Source organism: Thamnophis sirtalis, unplaced genomic scaffold (genome assembly GCF_051295495.1).
Source record: "Thamnophis sirtalis isolate CommonGarterSnake01/CBP01778 unplaced genomic scaffold, rThaSir2_p1.2 scaffold_4, whole genome shotgun sequence".
Classification (NCBI taxonomy): domain Eukaryota; kingdom Metazoa; phylum Chordata; class Lepidosauria; order Squamata; family Natricidae; genus Thamnophis; species Thamnophis sirtalis.
This window is the reverse complement of record NW_028261384.1, coordinates 25,531,155-25,556,536: the sequence shown is the minus strand read 5'-3', so window position 1 is coordinate 25,556,536 and position 25,382 is coordinate 25,531,155. Positions and strand designations below refer to the sequence as shown.

General features: G+C 37.9%; 1 protein-coding gene across 4 annotated transcripts in view; it reads left to right on the top strand.

Moving 5' to 3' along the window:
* Window positions 1-25,382, top strand: part of ADAM22 (ADAM metallopeptidase domain 22) — a 154,305-nt gene that overhangs the window by 92,614 nt on the left and 36,309 nt on the right. For all 4 annotated transcript variants that reach the window (XM_087712637.1, XM_087712635.1, XM_087712636.1 and 1 more), the window contains exons 9-19: window positions 1,035-1,109; window positions 6,741-6,812; window positions 7,664-7,830; window positions 9,970-10,054; window positions 11,356-11,446; window positions 13,969-14,020; window positions 15,466-15,565; window positions 16,412-16,483; window positions 18,962-19,054; window positions 24,631-24,711; window positions 25,248-25,298. In XM_087712637.1, the coding sequence (XP_087568763.1) occupies window positions 1,035-1,109; window positions 6,741-6,812; window positions 7,664-7,830; window positions 9,970-10,054; window positions 11,356-11,446; window positions 13,969-14,020; window positions 15,466-15,565; window positions 16,412-16,483; window positions 18,962-19,054; window positions 24,631-24,711; window positions 25,248-25,298 (939 nt within the window). The remainder of the gene's footprint in view (window positions 1-1,034; window positions 1,110-6,740; window positions 6,813-7,663; window positions 7,831-9,969; window positions 10,055-11,355; window positions 11,447-13,968; window positions 14,021-15,465; window positions 15,566-16,411; window positions 16,484-18,961; window positions 19,055-24,630; window positions 24,712-25,247; window positions 25,299-25,382) is intronic.

Here is a 25,382-nt window from a genome sequence, read left to right as displayed (position 1 = left end):
CAGAGGCTGGGAGGAAAGCAAATGTCTCCTTTCATTTTGCCGATTGCAAAACCAACCAAAAAATGATTTTCTATAGCATGACTGTTTAAGACAATCAAATTGAATCTTTGTTATTTAAAAATTGCTCTTAGTGGGTGTAATTGACACATCTCTTCAATATCAAGCATTTTATCTTCATTTTGATGAGTGAGTGTTAATATTACTTGCATTTGACTAAGCTGTAGGTCTACAATCTGACCAGGGAATGGGTGTCACCATACAATTTCACCTGTTATTTATTGCAGGAGCTAAAATATAAAGAAATAATATATATTAAGAAAGATAAATGCCCAAAGTGTTAAGAACAGAGAAATTTCAAGGTTGACTGTTTTATGAGATTTTGAACATTTGCATTTTAAAAAAGAAATAGAAAAGGAAATGAATATCAATTCATACTACTTGCCTGAACATTGAACCAAACATAGAATATTCTTAGGTATCCCTATGCCCTGCATTTGGGGGTAGCATTCTGGGCATTATTGATAAAGTATATAAAACCTGTGAAAAAATAACATCACACAGAATAGGCATGTTGTGATGTATATTTTTAATATAAAAAAAGCACAAATATAAACATCAGCCATTAATAAAACATATGGCTTTGAAGATATTTAATACATAGAGGAATTCACTAATGAAGCTAAAGGCTATAGGAATTCCTTTAAAAGGATGGAATCTTATCAAACCGTATTTTGAAAATTGCTTATTAAATTTATTTATTAAATCTATATGCTGCCCATTTAAGTCCAGTACTGGTCAATATAACAATATAAAATTATCTCTTATATTTCTTCTAAGCTTACATTAGAACTAGATTGCTTAATTTTCTGTCATTCAAATGTTAGACATCCTGATATTTTCTTTTTCTAATTGGGTATCATGAATTAGTTTTAAGTGCAACGAAGGAAAGAAATCAGCTCAGAATAATTAGTCTAGAAACCAGGTGTTTGTTGCTGACCTTTTTAAATATATACAGCATCTTCCTCTTTCTGTAGGTCCAACTGAATCTACCTAGAGTTGAAGATGAAACAAAATATGTCGAGCTAATGATTGTAAACGATCATCTAATGGTGAGGTTTTACATACAAGGCTTTTTAAAAGTTATCAATAATGCATGCATAGCTTTGTGTCTATAATAGATTCAACAATAATGTACCTATTGCAAAATGATTCTAATCATTCCACTGAAGTCGGGCTGTCTGGAACTGTGCTGGAAGTCACTCAACAAGACATCTAAGAGCAGAGATTAGATTGGTAATTACAACAGAACTTGGCTTTTTTTTTTTTTTTTTTTTACAGAATATAACATTTTTTTTCCTGAATAATTTTCCTGAAGACCATATTTAGCTTTGTAATTCATTCACAGATTTTAAAGAGCTATTTATATTAACTATTGAGTGGTTGGATTACCTCTCTCTGGAGATAGAAGTTGGATAGCTTTCTATTGAAGACCCTCTGTATATTTGTTGCATCACACTGGAGATTGGAAATACCTTTTTCATCTTTAGTTGTGATTATATTCTCTCTAATATAGTGGGACCTCTAGTCATGACCGTAATCTGTTCCAGGACTTCCTTCGGCACTCGATTTAGTTGTGACCAGAAGCAAGACTGACCGGACAGGCACATGCACATGCACGTGCACAAACACACACACACACACACACACACACACACACACACACACACACACAAGGCGCAGAAGGAAAAATTGTTGCAGCTGTGTTTGATCACCACCCGAGGATGTGTTCATGAACAGAGTGAAACATTTAGTGTATTTTTTGGTTGGCATCCGGTTTGGTCATGGTCAGAACCGTTCATGACCTCAGATCCCACGGTAGTATAGTATCTACACCAAACATAAACAATCTTTTTAGTCAGTAAATAAATTTGGAATTTTACATACATGCAGAGATCCTTTTGTAAACACTTCTAATGGGAAGATATTTGCTTGTTCATAAACTGTCTTCCATAATGGAACTAGACTCAAAACATCTGTTTATCAAAATGCTGTTCTGTATTATCCTATGATGCTATCTTTGGCTTTTTTCTGGTCATGGGATCATATTTATGCAAAACACTAGGCAGCAATTATCGAAATCTAAAGATGTCTGGGATGTTTGTGTGAGGTCAGAAGCATTCATGGAAAAGCAGATTTTGTTAGAAGGTGGGTACTTTGTTTTACGGCATACCACCTTCTTAAAAAATTAGTCTGGATCATCAGGGAGCTTAGCTATTGAAAAAAAAATCTGAAATATATACATTACACTGTGACTTTGCAAAACTGATTTAGCTACATTTTGGGCATGGATTTTTCTTAAAACTGCTGGTGATTAGAGAATTTTTTTAGCGAATCGAACCTAATGCCAATATATTTATTTCAGGAGCAAGAATGACTTTAAGCAATATTGAGTCAGCAAATCTTTCTGTAGGCATTCTGTTGGAATTACGGATGCTTGAACAAAGATACAGTATGTCATGGTATAGGCTGAAGTGGAATGGATCATGCCCTCTATCATGCCATGAATGTATAGGTTGGCTTTTTAAATCAAACTTTATATTTCTTTGCAAGGATTCCCTTTATGTTTGGCCTACATATGCATTATTATTTTTTCTTATACTATATACAAGCAAATCTAGAGATAAATCTTTTTACAAGTCAGAAGGTATTTCTCCCCCTCCTCCCGTTCCAGATTTTTTAAAATGGAATTTCCATTACAGTGGAATCGTAATTCCTCATTTAGGCTCTAAGTAAACGGGGGAGGGGATCTCATTTAAACCATTATATCAGGTGTCTCTTAGAAGAAGAAGAGGTTATTGATTGTTTTCTTGCTTCTTCAAGGAATAGGAAAGAAAGTAGCTGTATTTTATTGGGTGTCACATGAGACTCTTCGATTGCCCTTATGTTTATACAGCTATCCATACTTGCGATTGCCAAGCAGAGAAAGGTGTACGTATGTGTAAAAATGATTTTGGTCATTATTGCCAAAAGCTGAATTTAATTCCAATTCTTGTTCTGAATCTTCAGTTCAGCTATTTATAAAGTATTGAAATATACTGAAATAGGAATAAGCAGAACAGCCATTAATCAAAGTAGTGATCTTTGTGTAATCTCACTATAATCCTCAAAATATATGGAAAATGAAGTAACTAATAGTAGTATCTTATATATGTCTGTTTAATAATAAACTGGATCCTTGTACTACTTGGAGAACCCTGAAGAGGTTGAGAGTTGGAGCTGCTAAGTGTAAAGCCAATGTTCTGAACTGGAGGTTCTTAGCACATAACAACACACTGTGTGAATATGGAAACACACAGAGTCCAATCCATCTGCTGGTATGTTGGGTAATATCAGAAACAGATACCAATAATGGCTTATTTTTGGTCAATAACAAAGTCAAAAAGCCGGCTTTATTCTGGCAATTTATAGTTTGATGTAGACAGGGAAGAGGAGGAGGAGGAAGAGGAGGAGGAGGAGGAAGAAGAAGAAGAAGAGGAAGAAGAGGAAGAAGAGGAAGAAGAAGAAGAAGAAGAAGAAGAAGAAGAAGAAGAAGAAGAAGAAGAAGAAGAAGAAGAAGAAGAAGAAGAAGAAGAAACTGAATAGTGTTGACTTCTGCTTTATTCTTCTTCCCCGGTTTTCAATTTTTTGTCACCATTCTATTGAGTACCCATGCCTTAGTACAGTGTTTTTCAACCTTTTTTGTGCAAAGGAACACTTTTTTCATGAAAAAAATCACGAGGCATACCACCATTAGAAAATGTTAAAAAAATTTAACTCTGTGCCTATATTGACTATGTATAAAGTAATTCTCCCACCGCACACCTTACACTATGTCACGGCACACTAGTGTGCCGCGGCACAGTGGTTGAAAAACACTGCCTTAGTAGAATGGAAGACTCAGTTCCCTTTAACAAATGCTTTCTTTTAAATTATTGTTGGGCTTAATTTAAGTTTGCCATATTTCCTTCTTGAGTCGTAATCAGGATCTTTTTAAGGGTAGGCAAGGGACTATAGCACAGATCCCATAGCTGGAAGAGGCTCTTCCAAAGGATAATATAGAGCCAATTTGATCTAATGATTAAGATCTAGTGGTGTATATTGTGTGTTTATGTGGGGTGTGTGTGTGTGGTTGGTGAGCCATGGCTTATAACACTATGACATAAGTCTATGGCTTACATACTTGTGTTAGATTTTGGATCACAAGTACACAAGACTAGAGGATGCAATGTGTTAATAGTACTCTTTTGGATATCTAAGGTCTAATCCTCAAGGAAAATGAAATGCTATAAAAACAGCATTAACAATGCAAAATATTACAAAAGCCAAGTGTTTTATTATCCAATTGTATATTTCTTATGTTCTACCATATTTTATATTTTTGTTGCATTACAATATTATTCTCATGATCCTTTCACCTTTTCTTTCAGTAATTAATATTATGATATGGAATACATAGATTATAATTATGATTGTATCACAGGTGCCTCATATAATTTAAATTATTTATAATTGTTTCCAGAAATGCAGATAAAGAATCTTCTGAGATTGGCATTTTACAAGTACAAATTTAGAGATAATCTGAACAACTCTGTGTTGCTTTTGTTATGACAAAATCTAATACAGAAGAATAGTCATATCTAGAAAATGACACATGACACATATGTAGATTGTAAAAGGAGGACCAGTGAGCACATACAGCTCTCATCTGATTAGGTTGTTGGAATCAGCAATATTGAGGCCACTTTGTTTTGGTAAGGTATCAGATATAACACGCGCCCTGACGCTCCTTTTAATGTTGCAATTGGGTCTTTAAAAAAAACAATTAATATGTATTTATATTTAAGAGCACACAAGAGGAGTTTCAATCAATCAATTTTATTTTGATGAACCACTAGCATGCTCCATACAAATAATTAACCAAATAGAAAAGACATGTGATTCAAACTTGCATCAGTTGTTACCTTGTTTTTATTGTGAAAACGTAGAATATAGCTGCCATATGGATTATAATTTCATAGCTGAGAAAAAGAGGTTCACACAATGACTTGTTCTTTCTGTCTATTGATTAGCAGGTATAAGATACTCCAAATATATTGTTGCACATGCTAAACTATTTCTGTGTCCTTGGGTCCGCATGGGCAGGGATGATCAGTTAAATGGGGTATTACCTATACTGCAGAAGTTCAGAAGGAAGGATGATTTGCCTGGCCTTCAAAAATGTTTTTTCAACTTGGAAAATGAAGAATGATTAAATACTTTTTCAGACCCCATGCAACTTTTATAGCCAAATTCAATCTGATAGTCCAACTTTTTAAACTTTAAGAGAACATTAGTCTAGCCCAGGGATGGTGAACCTTTTTTGGCTCATGTGCCATAAGCAGGGGGAGCGCAGGGGGTTCATGCCCAGGTGTGCCACACCCATAATGCAATGTGCGACCCCCAGCACACATGCGTGCATGACAGGCGCTCCCCCATTTTTCATGCTTTTTTCGCCCTCCCCAGGCTCCAGAGGCTTTATAGGAGGATGAAAACAGCCTCCCCCGCCCCCTGGAAGCCCTCCGGAGGCTTCAGGAGCCTTCCGGACGTTTCCCTGTAGCCTCCAGAGGATGAAAAACAACCCTATGAGCAAACCGGAAGTCACTAAAAACAGCCCTAGGAGCAAACCGGTTTGCTCATTGGGTCATTTTTTGTCCTCCTGAGCCTTCAGGGAAGCCTCCGGAAGGCCCCTGAAGCCTCTGGAGGGCTTAAACTGGCTCTACAAGCAAAGTCCATTCCTGAACTTCTGGTTTGCCATATGGCTGGTTTTTTGCGCCCCGGAGGCTTCAGGGAAACTCCTAAAGCCTCCGGAGGGCCTCAGGGGGTGGTGGGGAGCTGTTTTTGCCCTCCCCAGGTTCCTATAAAGCCTCTAGAGCCTGGGGAGGGTGAAAAATGACTAAAAAAAGACTGAAAACTGGCCAGTGCGCACATGCGTGCTGGCCAGCTGACAGGGCAACACCTCACGTGCCCTGGCAAATGCCTCCGCATGCTACCTGTGGCACGCTTGCCATAGGTTCACCATCCCGGGTCTAGCCTGTTCATAAACCAAACACATTAAATATGCTACTGATAGCACATATGATTCTACTTTTTAAAATGTACTGCAGCTTTCTATTGTGATAAATAATTATTAAGAAAAATTAAAGGCGAAAAATCTGTAGGAACAAAAGCAGTGCAGTTTTGATATCAGAATAAATTTAACTCTATACATTAGCATACTCATTACCAGCAATTTAAGCTTGATGTATGTCAGGTTGCATATATAAAAAGAGCTTGAATGCTTGCACATAGTCTTGTGGTTATGAAGTTGATCGTAATAAAGATATTGCCTCTAATTTGGATTTTTTTAAGTGCTGTTGTTCTGTAGACATTTGCATTATCTTGTGGGCACCTCTCTCCTCCAATGTGTATAAAAGCTGACCCACAGTATACAGATATTATATTACCAATTTATGTTGCCTGGAAGCTCACCAAACAACAAAGTCATTTGGTATTTTTAATTTTTATAGTGCTGTATTGATTTTAAAATATATATATATTTATACTTGAATAAGTAGCCCTTAACCCACATATCTGAAGTAAAAGGTAATCTTTGGCTGAAGTCATTCCTGAAAGCACATGATGTTTCAGAAAGATGTTTGGAATTTGTCTGTGTTTTTTTTTAGCTGAAAAAACATCGATTATCAGTTGGTCACACAAACAGCTTTGCAAAATCAGTAGTGAATATGGCAGATTTAGTAAGTATAATTCTCAAAGTCTGCCTGCCTGCCTACCTGCCTGCCTGCCCATCCATCCATCCATCCATCCATCCATCCATCCATCCATCCATCCATCCATCCATCTATCTTCTATCTACTTATAACTATTTCTGTGTGTCTCTTTATCAGCCTCTCTGTGAGTGAGATAGAAACCACTATCTCACTCACTCTATGTCATAGAGTCAGTGTGTGTGTGTGTGTGTCTGTGTGTGTGTCTGTGTCTGTGTGTCTGTGTATATATATATATACAGTATAGCAATGTTAATAAAGGAATGCCAATTTAAAGTCAAAGGGGACAAAAGAAAGTGTTAATTCATTATTCAGTAATTCTACTTCGCTTGATTCTTAGATAAATATGAATGAAAAACAGAAGCAGAATGGCAGGTGCTGTATTTTTTGGTTGTGTATGTGTTTCACCTGGCATTCTATCAAAGCTCCAGTCAATTCTGAAGCACTCCACCTTTCAAAAGAATGACGTTAAAACAGTTTAGCTTTTTCACAATGAATTTAATATATTAAACTATGGTTGTCTAAACTTTTGGGGTGCTTGGGCTGCACTAAGTGAAGAGGAATTGTTTTAGGCTGCATGTAAACTATAAAATTAGTTAATGAATATAAATCACATAATAATATTAAAAGTTTACAATCTTGTGGGGCTGCATTACTAGCTGCCCATGTAGTCTGCATGCCATGGATTGGACACATCTGTGTTAGGCTATATATGACAGTGATTAATGTAAGTATTGGATTTAGTCACTTTTTTGTATATTGCTTAACAAAACAATATTGACACTATTATTTTATGATCATTCATTTTTCTAATGTGCTAGATTTATAAAGAACAACTGAACACCAGAATAGTCTTGGTTGCCATGGAAACCTGGGGTACTGATAACAAGTTCACCATATCTGAAAATCCACTGGTAACTCTACGTGAATTTATGAAATATAGGAGAGATTTTATCAAAGAGAAAAGTGATGCAGTTCATCTTTTTTCGTACGTAATTTTGTATTGTTTGGTTATTATTGGAGATGAAGGAAACTATTGAAAGTGTAATTTGAGACATAGAAATGGTTGTATGGCTTAGTGTTATATAGTTCCTTTGTCGTGATCATAAAGATATCAAGTGCCTTTATTTAAACATGCTTTACTTTTATATTGAACTATGAGTGTGGCTTAAGGAAAATAAAAATGAAGTTGACAATTCCCCCACTGTTGCCACTGTTAAGATGAAGTACACCTTGTTTAGATATAATAAGCATCTATATCCCATTGAAATATATATATATATATATATATATATATATATATATATATATATATATATATATATATATATATATATATATATATATATATATATATATATAAATTTTTCCCTCTTGTCACGATACTGAAATGTCCAAAGGGGATTTGATGAACTATGGTTTCCTTATTGCTAAATTGGAAACCCCCACTTGACGTTTGAGTGAGGTGTGGCACAAAATTTCAAAAAGTGGATGACACAGGGGCAAAAATGGGTGATCAGAAAAAAAGCTAAAATTGATGCAATTTCAATTTCAGTTTAATTAATGTTAAATTTAATGAAGTTTATGTGTGTTTTTATTTCATGTACAGTACTTACTTAGAATGTTTAGAAGAGCTGTAAAGTTGTATTTCGTTTTACTGATATTTTTGGTATTGAATGATATTTGTACACAAATGTATTGAGAAAGTTATTATAAGAGATTAAGAGAGCGGGAATTGAAACATTTCTTCTCACAAGTTCCAAACATTTGAATCCCATTTTTGTTTTAAGATGCTTAAAGTAAGCATCACCAACATTGTGTTGGCTGGAAAACCAAAGGCAAGTCAGATGGCACTGTTATCATTTGCATTTTAGCATTTTCAATTTTTCTTATTTTTTGTGTGGGTAAATCCCCCAAAAAACTCTATATTTTAAGGCTTGTGATATAATTTGGTAATGTCATGGCGGAGCATGACAGGAAACTATGTTGCTCATATTAACATTTCACTGAATGAATGTGTTTGGAATATCATGAAAAATGGAATCTGAGGAGCTCCACATTCCTCTCCCCTAGTTTAAACAGAATATTGTCTCCAGTGGTATATTGGTGCCTTTACAGTTGTCCTTAACTTCTGATGACTACATGGATATGTCTTGTCTTCTTAACAACATTATGGAACTGGTTTGCCATGTATTTTTCAATTTTCCTGTCCACTCTAGAGCTCTAGTCTAGTGGTTTTCCATCCAGTTATGTCACTATCTCATCTCAGATTGTACTAATTGTACTAATTTTCTAATTTTTTCCCACACAAGTTTTAAGACATAAGCATTCATATTGTAGTGCAAATTGTTTTATCATGCTTACCACAATCTTCACATAAAATAATACATAATGCAAAAGTGACAAGGTGAAGTGAGAAACTTTCTGAAAATCAGCCCTCCCTATCATCTAGAGCCACCGAGATGTGTGGGGATTGCATTGCCCAGACATTAATGATTGAGGTTAACTCATCCTTCCATCCTTCCGAGGTTGATAAAATGAGGACCCAGATTGTTGGCTGACTCTGTAAACCACTTAGAGAGTAAATCACTAAGAAGTGGTACATCGGTCTAAGTGTTATTGCTATTATTCTGGAATTCTGTCCCAGAATTTTGCAGTCCAATTAGATCCTCAAAAATTTTGGCCCAGGATAACATTGTTAGGACTACAAAATGCTTACTTTTTTACTTTCCAAAGGATAACTGTGTTTTTCAATGGTTAGTTTTTAAATTAAAAGAAGATATAGTGCCCTCAAGGTAGCTTTGTTTTTTCATTTTCAAATATCTGGTTCATACAAGTTAAATTTGTGCAGATCATTCTAATGGAACTGTAGTATTCTATACAGAAAACATTATTTTGGCACAGTCTATAAAAACATATTTCTTGCGCGCGCGCACACACACACACACCCTGTTCAATGTTTAGGAATTTTTGAGTGGAGGAATATTAAATTGCTGAATCTTTTCTTGTTATAACTCTTTCTATCATGAATACCCCTACATTTTTTTTTTGGTTGAAAATGTATTGTAGTTCCCCAAATGCGATGGATTTTATTAACTGTATTGCTGTTTCTGTTTTGTTTTAAAAGGGGAAGCCAGTTTCTCAGTAGCCGTAGCGGGGCAGCCTTTATTGGTGGCATTTGTTCACTGCTGAAAGGTGGTGGTGTAAATGAAGTATGTCGGCATTATTCTACAAACACAAAATGATAGTCCCATAATTGTCAAATTATTTCTACTTCTGCTTTTATTTATACTTTGCATCAAGTTCCTGCTTTATGTCGTTTCCAAGGAAAAGCAACCATTGGCCAGGTCTTTCCTTTAAATGTTTGGGACTCCTTAAATAGGAAAAATCTCAGCTGCTCATCTGTGATCTGAAAAATTTCATAGTATATGCATTTTAGGCTACAACATAATATTTTAAAATTTATTTTTGAAGGAAGGGAATGCTATTTCCATTTGCAGAAATGTGTATATTTTATTTACCCAACTGTCTGAGGATGGAAGGCTTAAACATTTTGCCTCTTAACATGAGCCTGGTTAGAATTTTATGTTATTTTTTTTAGTTTGATTCAATTTATTTTATTTTACTGGATAGAGACAACTTTACCAATGGTTTTTGTTAAAGCTTCTTATTTCACCCCAAATAGTAGGTACTGTATACGGAGCTTTAATTATCCGCCTAGTTTGGAAAAGGACAACTTGTCGCAGCCAACATGCTGCGAGACAACTCATCATGGGACAATTCAACAAATACAGAAGTTAAATTAATTTTGATGGAACTATGCCCAATAGTAATAAAATAAAGAAAGTCAATCCAGAAATTCAAAAGTTACAATAATTTCAATGAAAACTAATAATAAAAGTAACTGAATGAAAAAAGAATACACTGTTGAAATGTCCCATGGCAGGTGGCAAGTCAGCTGTGATGAGTTGCCCTGTGGCAAGTTGGCTATAGCGAGTTGGTCACAGTGAGTTGGCTGTGGAGAGTTGTTCTAGACCATTCTAGCTGTCTTTTTCATATATATTTTTCCTTTTATTTTTAAATTGTAAGCTACACAAGAGTTCCTGAGAATTGAGACCCCTCACAATCAAATAAATATAATAAATAATCATAACAAAGAGTGACAAAGAATTATGGTTAGGGGACTTATCTAGCACTAGAGTTAACTCAACCACAGAGTAAAAACTTAATTGCCTAACTCAAATAGGTTATTGCAAGCATACAGGGCATTTAAAAGAAAGTTTATACAACATAATGAATATGTTTGGCTCTGAGCCAAACTTATGCTTAATATTTCATCTGTCTTTGTTTTTATTGTTTTAAACAGTGCTTTGCAAATTTTTGCTAGTTTGTTTACTCATCTGCATTTCAAAGCATACTTTGGGGAATAAATGCCCCAGGATGGTTCAATATGTTTTGCTAATTTAAAATTTCTAAAATGGAAATGCTTTAAAGTCATTGTCTTGTTTTTCAGTTTGGAAAGCCAGATTTAATGGCTGTTACATTGGCACAGTCATTGGCACACAATCTTGGGATCTTCTCAGACAAAAGAAGGTTGCAAAGTGGTAAGAAATGTTGAGGTTTCAATACAGATTCTTTTTTCTGGTGAATAAATTCTCATACTTTTTATTCCAACAGAGCCATTGTTAGCTTTGGTAATTAAATATGACTTTTTAAAAAAGATTGCTTGCAATGTCTGTAGGAATCCGGTTGAATTAACTGAAAAGGAACCTTAAAAATAGTCACAGAACTGAAATTCTGTCCAGCTTGTATCACAGTCTAAGATTTTTTAGCACTTTTTAATTCCAATTTGCCTTAATTGAAAATCTAAAAAGTGCATACATTTAAACATTAAATATAGCATTGCCTATATAAGATATAGGGACTTGGTGGCTCGATGGCTAAGATGCTGAGCTTGTCGATCAGAAAGGTTGACAGTTTGGTGGTTCAAATGCCTAGCGCCATGTAACAGAGTGAGCTTCCATTACTTTTCCCAGGTTCCTCCAACCTAGCAATTTGAAAGCATGAAAAATGCAAGTATAAAAATAGGGACCACCTTTGGTGGGAAGGTCACAGCATTCCGTGCACCTTCAGCATTTAAACATGCTGGCCAGATGAGCTTGGAGACGGACAGCGCTGTTCTTCAGCTTTGAAATGGAGATAAGCACTGCCTCCTAGTTGGGAACGACTAGCACATATTTGTGAGGGGAACCTTTACCTTTACCTTATATAAGATGTTGAGAAAAAAATTCCTGGAAAGTTATGAGATCATCTATGGCTTAAGTCACAGCAATGTTAGTTTTCAAATTGACCCCATGTCAATTATTTATACTGGTTTTGCAAAAACAAAAAGAGTTTGAGAATAATTTCTACTCTGCCTTGAAAAATCTGAAAGGAATCTTTCAGATTCCTTCAACTTCTTAAAGGACTAAAGGGATGTTGACATCCTAATCAATTTATCAGATTACAACAAAAATAACAATAATGTATTTTGTGTTGTGGCCTGCCAGCTGCCAGCAGATTCAAAAAAGGAGGAGGTTGGGGAGGAACATGGACCAGTCCTGGAGTCTGGAGAAGACTCTGATGAGGGCTCTGTGTCAAAGACAGAGAGCCATATGCTAGAGCCGAATGCCAGTTACCAGCTGCCTTCAGAGTCAGACATCAGTGAGACAGATGAATAGCTGGAACCTATTCCCAGTGTGCACATGTGCAGAGTTGTCAGACAAAGAAAACAGCTAAAGAACAGGGGTCAACTTGGGAGTAAGGCCACAGGTGGATGATGAATGGCCCTACCAGAGGAAATAAAAGAGGAGCGAATGGGGAGTGCAGTTGCAGGAGACAATTAATTCGCTTAATTGGTTTGTGACTTTCCGACACTCTTTGCCAAGTTTTGGAGATATAGGCCAGTCAACTTTCCAAGCCAGATAAGGTCTGTGAATGCAAATCCTCCCTTGAAAGACTTTGCTGGTTGTGAAAGAGCAGAATTCACAGTAAATTAATAAAAGGGGGGTTTTCTCGGGACAAAGAATTCCTTCATGCTCTTGGGAACCCTAGGTCAGAACATTTTGAGGGAAAACACTTTATCCTTTGTATACTGATTGTATAAGACATGAGATGTAGCTATTGTGATACACTTATATTGCATTATGATATACTGAATACATGTATTTATTTTTTTGGAACAAACATTTGAAATAAACCATGTATAATGGTAAATGTTGTGTTCTAGGTAGTTCTTGACTTGACCATAAATGTCTTCAAAATTTGCTTTGCTAAGTGAGACATTTATTAAGTAAATTTTGTTCCATGTTACAACCATTCCTGCCATAGTTGTTCAGTGAATTACTGCAGTTGTTGTTAGTAATATAGTTGTTAAGTAAACCTGGCTTTCCTGTTGACTTTGCTTGTCAGAAGGTCACAAAAGATGATCAAATGACCCAAGGACACCGCAACCCATTATAAATATGAGTCATTCGTCAAGCGGCTGAATTTTGGTCATGTGACCCTGGGGATACTACAACAGTCATAAATGTGAAAAACTGTCATAAATCACTTTTTTTCTGTGCCCTTGTAACTTTGAACAGTCAGTAAATGAACGTTGTAATTTGAGGACTATCTATGTAACAATCTGTAAAAAACAGAACACAAAACAAAACAAGAGGATATCCATTCAGTCTATACAAAAATACACACACATCAAGCAAGGGTTTCATCCGTTTTAGTCCAAAGGTTGGGACAATAACCAGGCTTTTGTCCCTTACTTCCAGAATACCAACAGGGTGGGACCCCCAAAGATTTTAGGGGAGCTCATTTCCAGAGGGCAGATGCTGTGACAAGGAATGCAAGCTTTCAAGTTCATCTTTCAAAAGATGGCACTTTATGACAAAATAGAGAGTTGCGCCAAATTTAAATAGTAACAAATTTGTGATAACACACTGCTTCATTTTCTATTAAAACAGAGAGGTATACAATTACCTGCTGCAAGATTGCATGATGTTTTTTATTTAATTATAGTTCCTTATTTAATATAACATGTGATTGCTCACTTTTATATTGTAATGTGAATTGCCTATTTTATTTATTTTAGGTGAATGTAAATGTGAGGATACATGGTCCGGATGTATAATGGGAGACACAGGGTGAGAGGTTTTCTTTCAGAGATTTCTATGCAATAGAAATGTAAATTTGCAGATAGTTAATAGATGAAAACCTGTGGCTGCTTAAAGCTGTTAACAGAAAAATGATATACATATGACTCAATTGACACTGATGTACCAATTAGTGAATTAATGCATAGTTAATTAGCTTCAGAGCCAGTTTTGCGTAGTGGTTAAACCATCAGTCTAGAACGTGCGAGGCAATGAATTCTAGTTCTACCTTAGGGACTAATAAGCCCATTGGGTGATTTTGACCCAGTCAATTTCTTCAAAGAAAAAGAAGAAATCAGAGAAAACAATTTCCATTTCCATAACAATGTTGCTGTGAAAACTGTGTGGACTCTCCAGAAGTCAAGGGAGATTTGAAAACAACAAATATAAATACTTTACATTTACAGTTTTAGAATCATATTTGTACAGATGATTATGAATTCCAAGGATTGATTATTTGTTACATTCAGAAAAGAATATATTAATCTATATTATTCTAGATATAATTCCTGACATCTCCAGTCCTAAGAATATGTATAGTAATTCCTCATCATCTGGAGAGAGATATGTTGACTACAATTCCTTAGAGATTTGCACCTTGGTTCCTGATAGACAATTTGAAAAGAATTTAGACAAATTTATGGTGCATAGGCTGCTTAACAGATATTAATTACAATTAAGTGGTGAAACCTCCAGATTCAGGGCTACTCCAGAAGCAGTATAGATCTGAATCTGGAAGACATATGAAGCTCTCTGGATTAAAAATCTCTCTGGCTGGTGAGTAATATGATGTATTCTCAGAAGATAATATACTACCCTGACTACTGGTCCCAGCATATGAAAAGATACCCTTTCTACAAAGTCTTTGACTTATAAAGGACATGTCACGATTGTTGTCAGATACTGAGGAGTCTAGCCTAGAAACAAGTATTCCCCAAAACGTTCTCAATGTTGTCAGTATTCATAGTTCTCCCAGAGAAAAATACAATGCAAGTTTAGGCTGCAATTCTATATCAAGAAAATAACATATGGTCAAGGATATTTGACTGGACACTTGCATTCATAACACTTGTTTCATATATCTTAGTAGCAGGTGAAAGCCTATATTGTATTTGCTGTATAACTTTGAATATTTTTGTATGAAGTTTAGAGAATTGTGCATTAATAAAGCCCAAGTTGAAGATTGCAACTGCATTCTGCATCAACTTAAACATGTTTTTAAATGTATTATGTAATTTTCAGGTATGAATGTAGAGAAAAGAAGTGCTCAATTAAAATGATCTAGCCTACTGTTCCAGAAAATTTAGAGTTATGGATAGTTTTCCTATTTTTTTTTATATTTGGTCATGAAATAACTTATTGGCCCAGCTGCAGAATGAAATTTCTTTTTAATTTTGTAGAAATGAACTGACTTTTTTTTTTTTTTTGGATCGCAGTTATTATCTTCCAACTAAGTTCTCCAAATGTGATATTGAGGAATACCATGAATTTTTAAATAATGGTGGTGGAGCCTGCCTTTACAACAAGCCTTCCAAGGTAAAAACAAAAATAATTTTGTTTGCAAATTTTTCTTTCAGTTCTTAATTTAACAGTCTCATGACAGTTGTGTTGAAATGCTTAACTGAAGTGTTTGATAGTAAACATATGGAAGTTATTATAATAATGCTTATTATGGTTGGTTTCACAGTCAGCCAGATTATTATTATTAGTGATTTTCCTAAGCATTTTAGAAATCAAGATGCCCAAATTATTTTGATCAAGAATGGCATTTCATCTCTAAATGATGTAGCTATCCAAAAATAGTAATTGATCACAGAAAAAAACCTTTAATTTCAATCAGTTCTCCTACTAAGAATCCACAGCTAATATGTGAGGACTAATATTTAAAAATTCAGGAGCAAATACACTAAAACCAGACTAACAAAGTAAAATCTTCAACTCAGAAATAGGAGGTTTTTATATCAAATGTACATATAAAAATAAAGCTTCACTATAAATATGGACCTGGATATTATACTTGGCAATTACTGATATTCTTTCTTAAATTTTATTCTAATTCTTGCAATAATTTTTGAATATCATAGACTTCCATCCTTGAAACACTACATACTAAGCCTGATTTTTTATTTAAAAAAAAAACATTTTTGTGTTACTATAGCAGGGTGCAATGGCTTATTGTGGTCCTGGAAATTTTTTCCTCATTAAATGAAAATGTGAAAATCAAGACTTGTATACAGGGAGATATATAGCACCCATTTCTATAATTATATCTACAGTACATCTTTTCTGCCATTGAAATAATGATCCTCTACCATCTGTCATCATGCATGGCAAGATACTAATATGTTACATTTTTAATGCTTTCTTCTTTTTGTATTGTAGCTCCTGGATCCCCCAGAATGTGGTAATGGTTTTGTTGAAACTGGGGAAGAATGTGATTGTGGCGCTCAATCGGTAAATTTAACATTACATAGCTAATTAGAGGCAGCTCTTCTATTCTAGTTAAGAGGCTCTTTCTAATGGTTTTAGATAAGTTCTTCAATATTGAATAGTTTGTGAAAAATGAGTTCTTTGCACTCTAATGGTAGAGAGGAAAATTTGAAGAGTTGCAATTTGCAAGCAATTATTCTTCAAAAACCAAAATGAGGATTTTCTTCACAGCTTTGTGACAGTGAATGAAACATAGACTCCTCATTATGATCCAGAAGCAAAGTATCAGCCGTGAAATAAATATTATCACAAAACTTCACCTATGGAAACAAAAATTCAAAACACAGGATTCAATAGGAAAACTTATAGTTGTCATTTTTTTGAGGTGCAAGTGCTATTATTCAGATGGGCTTCATTGTTGCCTAGTACGATAATCAACTAAGAGTGCTGCATTTTAATACTCAAAGACTTTGAGGCAAATTTTAAACAAGAGTTCAGAAGTGCAACAAGAAAATTTTGCTGCAGTATGACAATATAAGATCCAATACCTCATGAATTATCCAAGAAGCAATTGCAAAACTGGAGCTCAGTGTTTTACTCCGTGTATTATACAGTTTTGGTGCCACTCATTTCACAAAATTTTCCCTTCCTGGGTATTTATTTCACTGAAACAGATGAAAAATTGAAAAATTAGAAAGAATGATCCTGGCTAAAGAGACAGCCCAGAGACATTTTGTGACAGCTTTAGGAAGCGTGTCCGTCATTTGCAGAAGTGTGAAAGAAATGTAACAATGTGAAGTGTAACAAATCTGCTTATGTGGAGAAAAAAACACAGGTAAAATTAAAAACTCACTTAAAGCATTATTTTTCTATTTTCCTACAATGGTCCTAATTAAATTTATTGAGGTGAGGGTATTACTTTTCATCCAGTCATACTACACAAATTACAATTGAATTAATGCCATCTTTAACTCCAATGTGCTCCTTCTTTGCTTCCTTCCTCAAAAAAGGGAAAAAATGATCTAGGAAACTACAGACCAATCAGCCTGACATCAGTACTTAGGAATATTCTGAACAGATAATTAAGCAACATATTTGTGAACACCTAAACAGTGTTTCTCAACCTTGGCAACTTGAAGTCCGGACATCTTCAAGTTGCCAAGGTTGAGAAACACTGACCTAAAAGCAAGCAAAGTTATAACCAGAGGCCAACATGGATTTGTTAAAAACCCAATGTACTAAACAAATCTTATTTCATTCTTTAACAAAGTGACTAAATTAAAGGATCAGTAAAATACTGTGGACATAGTATACTTGGATTTCAGTAAGGCATTTGACAAGGTAGACCACAACCTATTTCTTTGTAAGTTAGAAAAATGTGGAATAGAGAGCATCACCAGATAGAACTGGCTGACAAATGACACTCAACATATAGTCCTTAAGGTTGTCTTAGGTCCAGTACTCATTCACATCTACATAAATGATTTAGGGATAGAAGAGGAACTTGTAATTTGCAGATGACACCAAGCTGGCAGGAATAGCCAAAACTCCAGAAGACAGGCTTGAGATATAGAAGGATCTTGACAAACTTGAACATTGAGCTCTATCTAACAAAATGAAATTCAGTGGTGAGAAAAGTAATGTTTTACATTTAGGCATGAAAAACCAAATGGCAGGTATAGAATATGTGAAACCTGACTCAATAGTAGTAACTGTGAGAGGATCGAGGAATCCCAGTGGACAACCACTTAATTATTAGCCAGTAGTGTGCTGAAGTCACCAAAACAAGAAAGAAAAGAAAATGCAGTCATAGGCTGCATTAACAGATGGATAGAATCAAGATCATGTGAAGTGCTAATACCACAACCTAATCAAGATCATGTGAAGTGCTAATACCACAACCTATTCTTCTTCTAAAGCAGGACAAAAAGCAATGGATGAAAACTTGTGTCAAGAAAAGACACAATCTAGAACCAAGGAGAAACTTCTTGACAATGAAAATAATTAATCAGTGGAACAGCTTATCTCCTGAAGTTGTGGGTGCTACATCACAAGAGGTTTTTAAGAAGAGATTGGACAGACATTTGTCCAAAATGGTGTAGAATCTCTTGCTTAGGTGGGGTGTTGGACTAGAGGACATCTTGGGTCTCTTCCATCTCTATTATTCTGTTCTGTTATTCTGTTATTTTTTTCTGCGATCATGTATATCCATCCCGTCAAGCCTAAAGAAATCTGGAATAGTATAGGTTCTCCTGAAATGAGCAGGCAGTTGGACTAGAGGACATCCTAAGTCCCTTCCAAGCCTATTATTATAAGTTCTTTTCTGGCGTTCTCCCTCATGCTATCAAAATACTGTTGTTTTCTTTGTAATCTGAAGTGTGCATTATGCCCAGAGTAGGGAGACAAGTGAAATTTTGAGTAGCAAGCATCTCCACAGTTTTCTGGCCAAGCTGCAGCACGTTTCGGTCAAACTGCTGTTTCACCATTGGTTCCATTCCCTAGGAATGTCATGCTGAAGGTGAAGATTGCTGCAGTTCCTGCACTCTAACTGCTAACTCTCAATGCAGTAATGGACTTTGTTGTAGAAAATGTCAGGTACGTATTGAAATGACTTAGGGGGGGGGGAAGGAACCCATCTTTATTATGATTATGAAATTATTTATTTAGCATATGGCATATCATAGGTGGACTAGTAATATATACTGACATTTCATCTAGATCAGTGATGGCTAATCTTTTTGTTGTCGTGTGCTGAAAGCGCGTGCCCCCTGCACCCATAACACAATGGGTGCATGACACCCCCGTGTGCCGCCCTGCGCATATGCATGTGCCCCCCCTTTGGTCCCCCTCCTCTCCTGTGCATGCACACGTGACCCCCCCACTCGATTTTGGGCCTACTAGGCCTCCCTACAACCTCCTTGGACCAAAAATGGACCATGGGGGGGTGGCTCTGTCCTTGCACTCCCCTTGTCCCTATGCATGCACGAGGGTCCCCCCACCCCCATGCATGCATGTGCGTCTTCCGCCTGCACCCTGCCCATCGTGAATGTGTGGCAGAGAATGTGTTGGAACAGCCGCTACTGCCACTGCTGTCCTCATCACCGCCATTACTGGCCGTTTCACCACCTCGCAATTCATCATCTGCTGCGTTTTTGACATCTGGCTGTTACTCTTACATATTATCCTTAACACTGACCATTATTATGATAGACATAAGCTTCCCGCTACCCCCCCTGAACACTGTCGGCTGCCCCCCTCCCATGGACATGTCATCTTCTCGTTCCATCTCCCCGTGATATCATCCCGTCTGGTTGATGCCACACTCTCCTCTATGTTATACTGTGACAGAACTTTATTCCCTTCGGGAACTCCCCCTTTCCTGGGGATGGCCTTCTTGACTATCAAGATGCTTCCTTAATGACAGATCTTGGGATCCCGAGAGGCGGCATGCGAAGAAGAGACTTCTTAGGTTTTTTTTACAGGGGTGTTTAAATCAAATTTTTAAGGGGGGAGCAGGGGGGTTGATTTGGATGGCTCAGACAGGTTTGGGGGGGAGTCTGCCAGGGCACAGGCCAGAGTTAACTAAGGGATGCGGGTCGGGAGTGCTGGGAAGGGTTGGGATTCCGGGGGAGACATTAAGCCATTCCATTGGGGGGTTTACCATCTCTACTGTTTGTGGGAGAGGCAGATATGGTGGGGGCCGAGGGCCAAATTATGTTTGGGGGATGTGGGTTCACTGTTTAAGAGCGATTGCACGTTCCAACCCTCATCATCCTTCTTACACCCCTGGGATTACAGGATCCTGGTCTCTGGTTGGTGTCGCTTAATGCCAGGCCCGTGGTACAAAAGGCTCCCCTCATTTACGACCTCATACAAGAGAGTAGACCGGACCTGGTGTGCATTACGGAGACCTGGTTGGGCCATGAGGGGGGTGTTCCCCTTAGTGAGTTATGCCCACTAGGCTTCCGGGCGTTTCAGCAGCCGAGAGTCCAGGGCAGGGGTGTGGGGGCGTGGCGGTGGTTATTAGGGAACGTTTCGGACCTCAGGAGGTCACTGTGCCTCAGATAGCCGATGTGAGTCCCTTTTTGTGAAATGGGACCTTGGAGTTCAGGTGGGCCTTTTTGTTACGTACCTGTCTCCCTGCTATGTTTCATCGGCCCTGCCGGAGCTGCTGGATGTGTTAGCTGGATTGGCGGTTGATTTCCACAGGCTTATGATCCTGGGGGATTTCAATCTGCCTTCCATTGGCGAGACATCCGAGTCAGCTCGGGAGTTCATGGCTTCCATGACGACTATGGATCTAACTCAGTTAATTTAAGACCCCATCCATAATGGGGGACACACGCTCAACCTGATTTTTGTCTCTGGGCAGTGGATGAATGATCTAGATTTAGGGGATATTTCTATCCAACCCTTGTCATGGTTGGATCATTTCCTCATCAGGCTTAACTTCCATACTGCTACCCCTCTCCGCAGGGAGGCGGAACCGACTAGATGATTCTGTCCCAGGTGCCTGATGGACCCTGAAAGATTCCTGATGGAGCTTGGGACTTTCCCTGAATCCCTTGCTCATAACTCGACCGAAGCCCTAGTGGAAGCCTGGGATAGGGTGGCCACTGAGGCTTTGGATCGTGTTGTGCCTTTGCGGCCTCTGACCCGGTGTCAATCCTGGGTACCTCCCTGGTTTACTGTGGAGCCCCGGGAGATGAAATGCCAGAAAAGATGCCTAGAGACTGGTTGGAGGGCCAGCCGGTTTGAATCTGATCGAACACTAGTAAGAATTCATATTAAATCCTACCTAGTGGCGATAAAAGTGGCAAAACAGCAACATTTTTCTGCTCTAATTCCGTCCGTAGATAACTGCCCAGCCACCTTGTTTAGGGTGACCTGCTCCTTACTTAACCAAGGAACTGGGAAAGACCCCTTGCAGGGTAGGGCTGAAGAATCTGTTCAGTATCTGCAGGATAAAATCACTCAGATCCGGACTCTGGTTTGGACTCTGACTGGGTAGATTCAGGCGAGTTGACGGGGATGAATCTTGTAGAGACCATCTGGAATGAGTTTGATCCTGTGACCCCCGAGGGCATGGACAGGATTATGGGGAGACTCAGTGCTGCCAGTTGTGTGCTGGACCCGTGTCCCTCTTGGTTAGTCTCGGCTTCCCGGGAGGTGACACGAGGCTGGCTCCAGGCAATTACCAATGCTTCATTGAGAGAGGGGTTCTTTCCCACCGCCTTGAAGGAAGTGGTGGTGAGGCCCCTTCTTAAGAAGCCTTCCCTGGACCCAGCTTCTTTAGCCAACTATCGTCCGGTCTCCAACAAAGCGAAGGTTGTTGAGAGTGCGGTAGCATGTCAGCTTCCCCAGTATCTGGATGAGGCTGTCTACCTGGATCCGTTTCAGTTGGGTTTCAGGCCCGGATACAGCACAGAGACGGCATTGGTCGCGTTGGTCGATGATCTCTGGTGTTCCCGGGACAGGGGCTGCTCCTCTGTCCTGGTTCTATTAGACCTCTTGGTGGCTTTCGATACCATCAACCATGGTATCCTACTGTGATGACTCGGGGGTTGGGAGTGGGGGGCACTGTTTTTCAATGGTTCTCTTCCTACCTGTCGGATCGATCACAGTTTGTGTTGACTGGAGGGCAGGGATAGACCCCGAGGCACGTCACTTGTGGGGTGCCCCAGGTGTTGGTTCTCTCACCCCTCCTGTTCAACATATATATGAAACCACTGGGTGAGATCATCCGTGGTTTTGGGGTACGGTATCATCAATATGCTGATTATACCCAACTTTTCATCTCTACCCCAAACCACCAAAATAATGCCCTCAACGTGATGCCCCAATGCCTGGAGGCTATGCGGATCTGGATGGGGAGGAACAGGCTCAAGCTCAATCCCTCCAAGACTGAGTGGCTGTGGTTTCCGTCATCCTGATTTGTGCATCTTGTTCTATCTTTGATGATAGGGGGAGAAATTTTAGCCCCCTCAGAGAGGGCCCGCAATCTGGGAGTCCTCCTGGATATGCAGCTTAGTTTAGAAGAACACCTGATGGCCGTGACCAGGGGGGGCTTTTTCCAGGTTCGTCTGGTACATGAGTTGCGCCCCTTCCTGGATCGGGATGCTCTGTGCACAGTCACTCATGCCCTCGTCGTTTCTCGCCTGGACTACTGTAACGCTCTCTACATGGGGCTGCCCTTGAAGAGCACCCGGAGGCTTCAACTGGTCCAGAATGCGGCTGTGTGAGTTATCATGGGGACACCTAGGTGCTCCCATGTTACACCCCTTTTAGGCAGCCTGCACTGATTGCCAGTTGTCTTCTGGGTGCGATTCAAGGTACTAATTATGACCTTTAAAGCACTCCATGGCTTAGGCCCAGGATAACTGCGAGATCTCCTACTGCCACCGGTAGCCTCCCACTATCCAGTGCGATCCCACAGAGTTAGCCTCCTCAGGGTGCCGTCGGCCAGACAGTGTCGGCTAGAGACCCCCAGGGGAAGAGCCTTCTCTGTGGGAGCGCCTTCCCTCTGGAATGAGCTGCCCCCGGAGCTTTGTATAATCCCCGACCTCCGGTCCTTCCGATGTGCCCTAAAAAGCTGGCTTTTCCATCAAGCCAGCCTGGCCTGAACAAAACAAAATAAATTATTTATTATTGTTAATTTTAATGAAATTTGTTTTTAAAAAATGTTACTGTTAATCTTAATTGGGTTTGTTTTGGATATTCTATTTCATTTTTTTTAAAAAAAATTGTAATATGTGTTTCTTTTAATGTTGTACGCCGCCCTGAGTCCTTGGGAGAAGAGCGGCTTATAAATCCAATAAACCAAACCAAACCAAACCCAAAAATTAGCTGGCTGGCAGGAGGTGTGCAGACATGCATGGTGGAGCTGAGCTGGGGCGACAGCTCACGTGCCTGCAGAGAGGGCTCTGCCTGCCACCTGTGGCACATGTGCCGTAGGTTTGCCATTATGGATCCAGATTAATTAAATACAATAAAATATAAATGTTGAAAAGATTTATATTCAAATACCAACGTCTAGGGCATCTAACCATTGAAGCGCAACATTGTTTATATGAAAGAAAAAATCAGATACTGAACTGTTATATGCCCTCAGCTTAGCTGGTCATGATGTGATCTACAGTTTGACATGGAAGTTGCACTATGCCCCATTCACACAGAGAGTCCTTGTAGACCCCATGTGAGGTAGGAATCCTATTCAGGATTGTACATTGGCATTTTTGGGGGTGAGGTCATTTATATATCTTCCTTTGTCTGGGTGTACAGAGATCCATTTTGGCTTTCCATTGGGAATCAATGTTAAAAGTTGTTGGGCAGGTGCTGTTCAAGTGCCAGTGGGGGCTTCCTGGATTTGAATCTTCCAGTTGTGGTATGAAATTAGTTGCCTCCTCATGGTGCACCTGGTTAGCATCATAGTGTAAACTAAACGACTGCAACTGCTGACTTTCCTGGCTCTCAAAATACATGGCAACAAAAACGAAAAAGTGAGATAATGAAATGATTTAAAAATAGTCTCATTCAGTACAATGCCAAAATATATAAACTCTGCCATACAAAATATCAAAGGGCAATCAAGGATTTTTTTTACTTTTTATTTCTATGCATGTTGCAGTCTAATACCTTAATCACTACACTATAAAGTAGAGTACACTGGCTGTTTTTATGATTCTGGTGAAATACGTTTCTTTATGATTATACAATTTAATTACACAAGAACTGAACTCTGGAACCATGAAGATATTCCAAGCATATGATTGTTGATACAAAAAACAATGTCAGCATTGTGTGCTGATCTTGTTGTTACAGATTATCAACCAATAAATTGATTTTTTTTTAAAGACTGAAAATCTTAAACTGAACATTTGAGAATCATATCTTTAATTATGGGAGTGGTATTGAGAATCTCCAGTAAACTAGAAGTAAAAACATTACTTATATATATGTGTATGTGTATGTGTATGTGTATGTGTATGTGTATGTGTATGTGTATATGTATATGTATATGTATATGTATATGTATATGTATATGTATATGTATATGTATATGTATATGTATATGTATATGTATATGTATATGTATATGTATATGTATATGTATTCAAACAATTGTAAATATATATGGTAAATGTCTCCAAATGTTACTTTTTATATTTCAGTTTGAACTTAAAGGTGTGGTGTGCAGAGAAGCTGTAAATGATTGTGACATTCCAGAGACATGCAAAGGGGACTCTAGTCAGGTAAAGCTCATTAAAAAAATGGAAAACATAATTTTTGGAGACTTTTTACAGGTAGTCCTCAACCTACAACATCAATTGAGCTCAAAGTTTCTGTTGTCAAGTAAGACATTCGTTAAGTGAATTTTGCCCCATTTTATGATTTTTCTTAACCTTGGTTGTTAAGTGAATTGATGCAGTTGTTAAGCTAGTAACATGGTTGTTAAATGAATCTGGCTTTCCCATTGACTTTGCTTGTGAGAAGGTTGCAAAAATTGATCACATGAACCTGGGACACTGCAACACCATAAAATCAGTTGCCAAATGTCTGAATTTTGATAATATGTCAATGGAGATGCTGCAATAGTTGTAAATGTGAAAAATAGTCATGTTACATTTTCCCCAGTGTCATTGTAACTTTTTTACAATAATAAATGATTGTAAGTTGGGGACTACTTATATTTAATGAAAAGCAAGATTTGGAAAACTTTTAAAAATTAATTTTAGATATTACAGTTATCACAGGGTTGATTATTTAATTCATTCTGCTTTATCTTTAGTGCTCTCCAAATCTCTACAAAATAGATGGGTATTCATGTGATAATGAACAGGTATGTACAATGTATTCGATTTTTATTATCAGAATATAAGGCAGATTGTATCCTAAAACCAAGCTGAGATTCTGAAAGGTTGTT